Source organism: Enhydra lutris, unplaced genomic scaffold (assembly GCF_002288905.1).
Source record: "Enhydra lutris kenyoni isolate GAN:26980312 unplaced genomic scaffold, ASM228890v2 scaffoldscaffold9, whole genome shotgun sequence".
NCBI lineage: Eukaryota > Metazoa > Chordata > Mammalia > Carnivora > Mustelidae > Enhydra > Enhydra lutris.
In genome coordinates this window covers 10,598,390-10,607,936 of record NW_019154093.1, presented here as the reverse complement: position 1 = coordinate 10,607,936, position 9,547 = coordinate 10,598,390, and the positions used below count along the sequence as shown (strand labels likewise).

The following is a 9,547-nucleotide window of genomic DNA, read 5'->3' as shown; positions in this document are numbered from 1 at the left end:
TGATTTTCAGCAGGTGGCTTGGTGATCCAAAGCACAGGTAAGGGGGGCGGTGAAACCACTGGGTGGTTTCAAAGAATGGGGACTCCATCTCCCTTGTTCTTGGACCAGCATCTTTGTCCCCAGACAGCACTAGGATAGACAGTTTAGTAACTGCCTTGACAACCCTTAAGGCTCTCTGCTTCATTGGCTATCTAGACTCCTCTAACTGGCCCTTCCTTCTTTTTTTTTTTTTTTTTTTAAGATTTTTTAAAATTTGGGACGCCTGGGTGGCTCAGTTGGTTAAGCGGCTGCCTTCGGCTCAGGTCATGATCCCAGCGTCCTGGGATCGAGTCCCATATCGGGCTCCTTGCTCAGCGGGGAGCCTGCTTCTCCCTCTGCCTCTGCCTGCCATTCTGTCTGCCTGTGCTCATGCTCTCTCTCTCTCTAACAAATAAATAAAATCTTAAAAAAAAAAAAAAGATTTTTTAAAATTTATTTGACAGAGAGACACAGCAAGAGAGGGAATACAAGCAGGGGGAGTGGGAGAAGGAGAAGCAGGCTTCCCACTGAGCAGGGAGCCCGATATGGGGCTCCCTCCCAGGACGCTGGGATCATGACCTGAGCCGAAGGCAGAGGCTTAATGCACTGAGCCACCCAGGCTCCCCTGGCCCTTCCTTCTTTTTTCATTTCTTTTCTTTTCTTTTTTTTTTCTTTTCTTTTCTTTTCTCTTTTCTTTTCTTTTCTTTTCTTTTCCTTTCCTTTTCTTTCTTCCTTTCCTTCTTTCTTTCTCTCTTAAGATTTTATTTATTTATCTGACAGAGAGTGAGATAGTAAGAGAAGGAACACAAGCAGGAGTAGTGGGAGAGGGAGAAGCAGGCTTCCTACAGAGCAGGAAGCCCTATGTGGAGCTCTATCCCAGGACCGTGGGATCATGACCTGAGCTGAAGGCAGCTGTTTAAAGACTGAGCCACCGAGACGCCCCATGTACCCCATGTACCGTCTTTCCTTCTTTCCTTCTTTCTTTCTTCCTATCTTTCTCTCTCTTTTTCTTTCTTTCTTAAAAGATCATTTATTTATTTATTTGACAGAGAGAGATCACAAGTAGGCAGAGCAGCAGGCAGAAAGAGCAAGGGAAGCAGGCTCCCCACTGAGCAGAGAGCAGGATGCGGGGCTTGATCCCAAGACCCTGGGATCATGACCTGAGCCAAAGGCAGAGGCTTAACCCACTGAGCCACCCAGACACCCCAAGGCACCTTCTTTCTTAAAGCGGCTTTAATGCCTTTATTCAGGAGGCACCTGGGTGGCTCAGCCGGTTAAGCATCTGCCTTCAGCTCAGGTCATGATCTTGGGGCCTTGGGATCGAGCCCGTATCAGCTCCTTATCGGGCTCCCTGCTCAGTGAGGAGTCTGCATCTCCCTATGCCTCTGCCCCTCCTCCCCACCCCTGCTTGCTCTCTCTCTCTATCCAATAAATAAATAAAATCTTTTTAAAAAATACATTTTTTCAGGTTACAGTCTAGACTCGGTCTGACAGTTGTTTTGTCTGCCTCAGCCAGGTTGGCACATCTCTACATCACAACATTAGAAACTTATGTCCAACCAAACAGGCAACACATTTACAAAGCACCTGTGATGTGCGAGGCTTTGCTCTAAGCCCTGGAGTTACAAGTGGCCAAGAAGACTGACATTTGTCTCTGCCCTCATTAAGCTTACAGTCTGGTAAGGCAGACAGACATTAAACAAATTGTACAGCTTACGGCCACTGTGAAGCTGGAAAGGTAAGATTCTAACTCAGCCAGGGATGTCAGATCTCATTATCCTCTTCCTCTTTGACCTTTCCCCCAGAACCCCTCAATAAAATGGTTTGATCCCCTCCCCTCACCAAAAAAAAAGTGTGCAAAGTGAAGGAGCAGCCCAACTCTCAGAGACAATTTACTTTATCCTAGTTCTTGATGTGGGGGTCACCTCATGGATGCCCCCAGATATCACCTACTACAATCTTACAGCACAATCCTAGTGCTGTCTGCTGAATCATGGGGAAGGGCTGTTGAGTAAGGATTTCATCTGGATAGAGAGAGGACACCTATTTTCCAAGCATAGAATCCCAATATCCTGTAGATTCTATATCCCAAATCCTTCCAACAAGGAAGGATTTTATTCTTAAATTTATCTGGGGGTGGTTTCTGTCATGTTGAACCAAGAATCCTGACTGGTACAGCAACCATCTCAGACATCCATATACCAGAGAGCAAGTTGCCAAAAGGCAGTTCCAAACCCTCTGCCTTAGGACTGCAACCAAACCTGGAACCTTTCTGACCTGCACTTTCATTCAGTACAAAGCAGGGCACACAGACTGTCGCAATAAAAATCTGGTTGGCTGAGTCACTCACTAAGTCCAGAAGTATCTGCCAGAAGCTGTTCTACATACAGAGACTACAAAGCTAGTAAGAACTAGTTGTTGCCTTCAAAGATGTCCCACAAGCATTTTAGACCTATATTCAAAACCGAGGGTGTCATCTTCCCTGCCTTTTCTCCCAACCCTTACATCAACTCACACTTTGTGTATGCTCCACCACAATGAACTGCTTGCACTTCTCACTTCCCTCTGCTGGGATGTCAACAGCGAGTACTTTGGTGTTCTTAGACCACAGGAGTGGGAGGAAAAGAGACAGCTGGCAATCTGGCTGCTGATTGTAGACAGTGACCAGACCTTGCATGCCACATAGAACATTCTAGATATATTGGCTGCTAACCCAAATTACTTTACTTGGCCTAAGTAGAATGACCATATAGTTTAGCTTTTCTTTTCCCACGAAAGGCATAGAAGATGGATGACATTTCAAAGGGCTTATATGTCCATCATTTTGGCCATAGATGCAACTTCAGGCAATGGTCCCATTTTACAGATAAGCAAACAGAGACTTCAAGTGACTTGGCCCCACAGCTAGTAAATAGCAAAACAAAGGCTTGAATGAAGTTTCTCAACTCCAAATACCCCATTTTCTTTCCTCTAGTACTTTAGCTCCTACGGAGCTGTTTTGTGTGTAGTGTGAGAGAAGGGAGATTCAACCCAGACCTAAACCCCGGGAAAAAATTTTCCTCCTTACCACCAGTGCACCAGGGCTAACTAAGTCTTTACTTGCCTCTCTTCTTGGCCTGGTGCCTTCCCTACTCTATCTTCTTAAAGAAATCCTCACAATACCCTTGTAAGGTAAGTATTACCATCCTTTATTTTATAGATGAAACTGAAGCTCAGAAATGTTAAGTTTCATGCTCCAAAGTCCGGAACCTTCCTACCTCGCTTCTCTGAGGTCCAGATCTGGACCACCGCAGTAAAGAAACTGGCCAACAGGCGATAAAGAGGTTACCCGGGACCAGTCCCACTTCAGGGCTGAGGGCCGCCAGGTGGCGCGGTGGAGGTGCGCCAGTCCCCCCAACCTACACCCGGCCGCAGAAGCACCTGAAATAAGCCAGCCAAGCGGGCTCGAGGGGCGGGGCAGGGAGTAGCCCTATTCCCTAGCCCAGAGTGGACAAGGAGTGCGCCTTCAGTTTGCATGCCTGGGACCGCCCAAGCCTAGCTGAAGAGTCACGCCTCCACCAGACGACCCTCAAACTGTGTCATTTCGCTGCTGCCCTGCACGATCCAGCGTGCAATTCATTTTGGGGATCCAGGGAATAGAATAGAGCGGGAGAGAGCAGCCAGGAGGGGTGGGGCGGAGACTCCACTGCCCCCACCTGTCGGGGGCGGGGCGGGGGCGGGGAAGGGGCGGGTCCTGCCCCGTAGGGTCCGCCCCCGGCCCCAGAGCCCCGGGCGCGCGACGAGATATAAGGCAGCCGGAAACAATGCGCCTGCATCTCGCGCTCCCGCGCCGATCCCGGGAGCGTCCGGGCCGTCGTGCGCGAGCGAGGACGGGGGCGCGCGCCGGGGGGGGGGGGGGCGCGCTTTTGAGTGCGTGGCGCGCGCTCAGCGGCGCGCATGTGCCTGTGTGCGGGCTGCCGGGCTACCCCGAGCCGGCGGGGAGCCGGTCCGCTCCAGGTGGCGGGCTGCGGGAGCGAGGTGAGGCTACCGGCGGCCGGGAAGCGGGCTGCAGGCTGCCTCCTGGGCACCACGCGCCCCCGCCCGGCCCGGCCGGGCCTTGGGAGCTGCGCTCCGGGCGGCGCTGGCAAAGTTTGCTTTGAACTCGCTCCCCGCAGCCGAGTCCGCGCGTTGTGAGCCGCTTCCCTGGGCGCGCCGACTCAGGGCTAGGCTTCCCGGGACGCGAGGGAAGGGCGCGGGCTGCCAGCCGGGAGGTTGGGGAGGGACGAGAGCCTGGCAGCCGGCTGTGCAGGGGGACCTGGGGACGCCTTCTTCCCCGGCCCGCACCCCATCAGCCAGTCCCCTTCCCTCCCGCAGGGAGCGGACATGGACTTCGACTCGTACCAGCACTATTTCTACGACTATGACTGCGGGGAAGATTTCTACCGCTCCACGGCGCCCAGTGAGGACATCTGGAAGAAATTCGAGCTGGTGCCGTCGCCCCCCACGTCGCCGCCCTGGGGCCCGGGTCCAGGCGCCGGGGACTCAACCCCTGGAATTGGTCCCCCGGAGCCTTGGCCCGGAGGGGGCGCCGGGGAAGAGGCGGAATCCCGGGGCCATTCGAAAGCTTGGGGCAGGAACTACGCCTCCATCATCCGTCGTGACTGCATGTGGAGCGGCTTCTCCGCCCGGGAACGACTAGAGAGAGCGGTGAGCGACCGGCTTGCCGCCGGCGCACCCCGGGGGAACCCGCCCAAGGCGCCCGCCGCCCCAGACTGCGCTCCCAGCCTCGAAGCCGGCAACCCGGCTCCCGCTGCCCCCGGTCCGCTGGGCGAGCCCAAGACCCAGGCCTGCTCGGGGTCCGAGAGCCCAAGCGACTCGGGTAAGGACCGCCCCGGGCCATCCAAGAGGGGGGCACCCCAAGGGTGGCCAAAACTCTGCCGCTGTCTGAGGTCTGGCATTGGGTCTTCGCGAGCCCTTCGGCCACCTCCCCCTTTCTCTGGCTGAAGCTGCCGGTGTAGCCCCCAGCGGTGTCTGTCTGGCACGTGGGTGTGTTAGTAAACAGTTTGAAGAAGTGGCGTGGGAGCCAGCGTCCTTTTGATGATGATTGGAGCCCCAGGGGACCAGGGAGACTGGGTGAAGCTTAGCGTTTAGAGAGGACAATACTAGGATTGGACTGTAGGGGATATCTGTCCTCCGGAGGCTGGAAGGGGTCCCTTAAGGGTCACTTCAGGCTTGAAGTTTTTTGTTGCTGCCAATTTCCCTGGGGAAACTCACACTCCCCTAGAGAGAGAGGAAGCTGAGGAGCCTTTTGTGCAAAGCCAAAGTCTTCACTCTTTAAAAAATCTAGTTTCCTGTCTGCTTTACTTGAAAATGCCCATAAAGCTCTCCCCTTGCACCATTCCCCCCCTCTACCATTTGTGCCCCACACAATCACCCACCAGACAGGCAACAGAGCAATGAACGCTCCCTATTAACAGATGGAAAAACTGAGGCTTAGAAATAGGAAATCGCTAGAACTCAGCCCCATCTTCTTTTGCCCAACCCTCCATTGCAACCAGGCACTTCCTTGATGTTTCCAGGGTCTTCACGGTACCTTATCCAGGAAGGGCTACACCTTGCTTTGTTGATTTGGTCTGAGTTGGAAAGATGTTCCCCTAGCTCCCTCCTAATTTCGCCTGTGGCTCTGTGTACCTGCTTGCTTGCATTCAACAAATGTTCGCTGGCCCCTGCTTGGTACCAAGCTCTGAGCTAGGTGACAGGATCACAAGATACTGGGCTCCAGCCTCCTCCCCCACCCTTGGATGCAGATTTAAACCTCATGAAGGTTAGACTTGCAGCATCCTGTGCCACCAAACTATGCTGTTCTTATCCTAGCCCCTTAGACCTCTACCCATGAGAGAGACTGGAGAGGGTGCTTCTCTAGGGTGCCAACTGACTAGCATTAGGTAAATCAGGACCGAGAAAACTCTCGGTAGCTTTTAAAGAATAACTTCTACAGAACCGTTTGAGAGGGAACTGGGGAGTGGGTATGGAAGTTGTCGTACACTTGAGGGGAAAAATAAGGATAACAAGAAATTAAAAGTCAATTTTTTTTGGTCCACTGTGTTAAGGTCATTTTTAACCTGCTTGCTTTCAACACCAAGAGCTTGTGTTTGTTTAATGGCTGGAATGGGAGTTTTGAGTTCAAGAAACAAATAAAGATGTATCTCTACAAAAGCTGATGAGTAGTAGAGTGGAAAAAGCATTGTCTGGGGAGTTTCGAGATCTTAGTTTGAGATCCAGAATATTACAAAGGTGATATGCGGACTTGGCTGATCTGGATCTCAGTTTCTCCTTCTGCACACGAGAGGGTTGGACTTGATTGTCCAGCTGAGACCATTTCCTTGACTGGGTAGAGTTAGACCATCTCTGAAAAGAATGGTGTCTTACATTATTTCTTCCTTAGGCAAGAACCTTACCAGCTATGAGGTTAACACAAATATTAAAGATTTGGGATGTGGGGAAGCCTCCTGAATCATTTTCTGACTTGCCCTTTAACCTGAACCTGTTTGCAAGCTCCTGGTTCACTCACAGGCCACATGGCCCAGAACAAAATGCAACAGATTGCAAACAATAAGGGGGGGGGGGGTGGGGAGAGTGACTGACGGCAGGCTCAGCCAATAGGGTCTAGGGGCTGGGTAAAACAGCATTCCAAACACAGCTTAGCCAGCCAATCACAGGCCTTGTGGCCAGGAGGGCTGAATGGTCAGGTTTTATTAATGGAGAAATAATGCGATTGTCCACACAATGGAAGCCTTCCTGACAAAGGGGCTCAAGCATCCTGATATTCAAAAGAGGCCGAGAACTGAGCTCTTAGGTTGTCAGACTGAAATGCATTAAGGTGGCCCTCTATGCGGGGGCGGCAAAATGCGTGAAGCAGGAAGGCTTTCCCCTATTTGCACCTCTCGGTGGTTGGGTAGCCAGGGAGACCTTTGAGGCAGGGGATGACGGGGGCATTTCCAGGCGTCTCCAGGCCCCTGGTGTTTTGGCCCCTTGTATTGGGACATTCTGCTGCTGCTCAGTTCCCTGTGCCCCGCAGAGGTCGCTTGGAAATGGTCGCTTGTACCTTTGTGAAGTTCCAGCAGCTTTTGCGGACATGGGATTACAAATCCAACCCTCTTCTGGTCCAGGGAAGGGGGTGGGGCGGACGACCTATAAATGATGGATGACTAGAAACCCATTGAAACCAGGAGCAAAATGCTCCTGAGGGAAACCCGTTCCCTCCCTTCTGTGGGTGAGGAGGGATGGGTTGTAGCCCCCCCCCCCCCGCCCTTCTCTGAATCTTCAGCTGAAAAGGATGGCAGAATAGAGAGGTGGGGGAATAATAGGATTTATAACTTGTGAAAAGTAACAATTCCCCAAGTGCAGACTGTGCTGGGCAGGAACAAAGGGCAGCTCTGCCCACAGACCCCTCATTTACAATTCTGATGGGGCATGAAAGAGCCCGACTGGGGGAGATCTTTAGAGCTAAACTTTGTCCCAGGCCGATAGCTCTTTCTCTCCATCCCCTCGGTGGGGGAGGGGAGCGCCTGGGCAGACTGGGGGCTGTTGGCTTGGGTCTGCCTTTTGTTCTTATCTAAGCCTTGCTGTGCAAAAGGAAATTGGAGAATATTTTCCTCCTTGCTTATTTCCCCTTCTTTCCTTCACGCTGCCCTTACCCCCTTACAAACGAACCAGTTATCTTTCTCCTCACTTCAATCCGTTTATATCTAAATGGGGGAAAATGTCAGTTCCTTTCCCAAGCCCCAGCCTAGGGTGTGTGTGTGTGTGTGTGTGTGTATGTGTGTGTGTGTGTGTTTCTCATGGGGTGTGTTTCTTCTCTGGATCTCTCTTCTTGGACAGAGGGTGAAGAAATTGACGTTGTGACAGTGGAGAAGAGACAGTCCCTGGGTGTACGGAAGCCAGTCACCATCACGGTGCGGGCAGACCCTTTGGACCCCTGCATGAAACACTTCCACATCTCCATCCATCAGCAACAGCACAACTACGCCGCCCGTTTTCCTCCTGAAAGCTGTTCCCAAGGAGGGGCTCCAGAGAGAGGTCCCCAAGAAGAGGCTCTGGGGAGAGATGTCCCAGAGGAAAAGGAAGAAGAGGCAGATGAAGAGATCGTGAGTCCCCCACCTGTAGAAAGTGAGGCTCCCCAGTCCTGCCACCCCAAACCCGTCAGTTCCGACACCGAGGATGTGACCAAGAGGAAGAACCACAACTTCCTGGAGCGCAAACGGCGGAATGACCTCCGTTCTCGGTTCTTGGCCCTGAGGGACCAGGTACCCACCTTGGCCAGCTGCTCCAAGGCCCCCAAAGTGGTGATCCTGAGCAAGGCCTTGGAGTACTTGCAAGCCCTGGTGGGGGCCGAGAAGAGGATGGCCACGGAGAAAAGGCAGCTCCGATGCCGGCAGCAGCAGCTGCAGAAGAGAATTGCGTACCTCAGCGGCTACTAAGTGACCAAAAAGGCCGACTGCTCTGTCTTACAGAGACCTGAGTTTATTTTTTCACCTTCCTTCTCCCCCTTAGTAATTTGCACATTTTGGTGATGGTGGGACAGTCCGAACAGTACCTTCCAGAATGCAGTGCAGCTGGCGCACACACTCCTAAGGGCTCGCATTCTCGGAAACCTTGAAGCCCAGCGCTCCCTCTTCCCCGACTCACAGGAGCGCTGGGTCTTCTCTGGCACCTCGGGCTTCTCAGGCAGGCGGCTGACCGAGGAGACTTGGGGGCTGCCTAGCTCACTAGCTCGGAAGAAAAGCCTGACAGATGCTATGCAACAGGTGGTGGATGTTGGTGGGGGTGGGGGTGGGGGCTCCAGCCGGCATGAAATCTCACACTCCGGATGAGCTTTAGGCTGGGAAAGGATGCTCCCGCTGGTGTCTCTGGGGTGATGCTAGGACAGCTGGGCCCGGACGCTCTCCCTGAGGCTCTTCTTTCCAGGAGACACTCGAGCTGTCTTGGGTGAAGACAGGTTCACAGACTTGATCAGCATGGACCATTACCTCACTGTCAGACACTTTACAGTAGCTGAGGAGTTGGAAAATTTATATATACTATATACATATATATGTGTGTGTATATACATATATATATGTAATGATATTAGCCAACACCCCTCCTCCCAGTCTAAATGCTGCGACCTTGAGAACATTTAGAGTTTGGCCTCTAGATTCTTTGTCTCAAAGCCCTCTGGGCCCTTTCCTCTGAGGGAGAAACCATTCTGTCCCCACAAGGGACTTTTTTGTTTCCTTCTGCCTTTGTTATGCAATGGGCTCCACAGCACCCCTTTCCCACAGGTCAGAAATATTTCCCCAAGACGCTGGGAAATGGGTCCTAGCCTGCGGCCTGGGGAAGGCTTGGAGTCCTGGCTGGGAACTGTTATCCACCCAGGTGTTTTCCATCTTGGAATCTTTTCTCAAGGCAGATGTCAGGCACCTGCGGAGGGGGAACTCTACCACTTCCTCTTTCCCACCTCCCTCTCCTCTCCATGCCCGCCCCGGTAAGTCTGAAGTTCTACTAGAAC

General features: G+C 52.6%; 1 protein-coding gene across 1 annotated transcript; it reads left to right on the top strand.

The window, feature by feature from the left end:
- The first annotated feature begins 3,954 nt into the window (after positions 1–3,954).
- LOC111143155 (MYCL proto-oncogene, bHLH transcription factor) lies at positions 3,955–9,100 on the top strand. The gene is made up of 3 exons (XM_022496663.1): positions 3,955–4,035; positions 4,372–4,876; positions 7,879–9,100. The coding sequence occupies exons 1-3, from the start codon at positions 3,955–3,957 to the stop codon at positions 8,475–8,477; spliced, it is 1,185 nt and encodes a 394-aa protein (XP_022352371.1). The 3' UTR covers positions 8,478–9,100.
- The last annotated feature ends 447 nt before the right edge of the window (positions 9,101–9,547 follow it).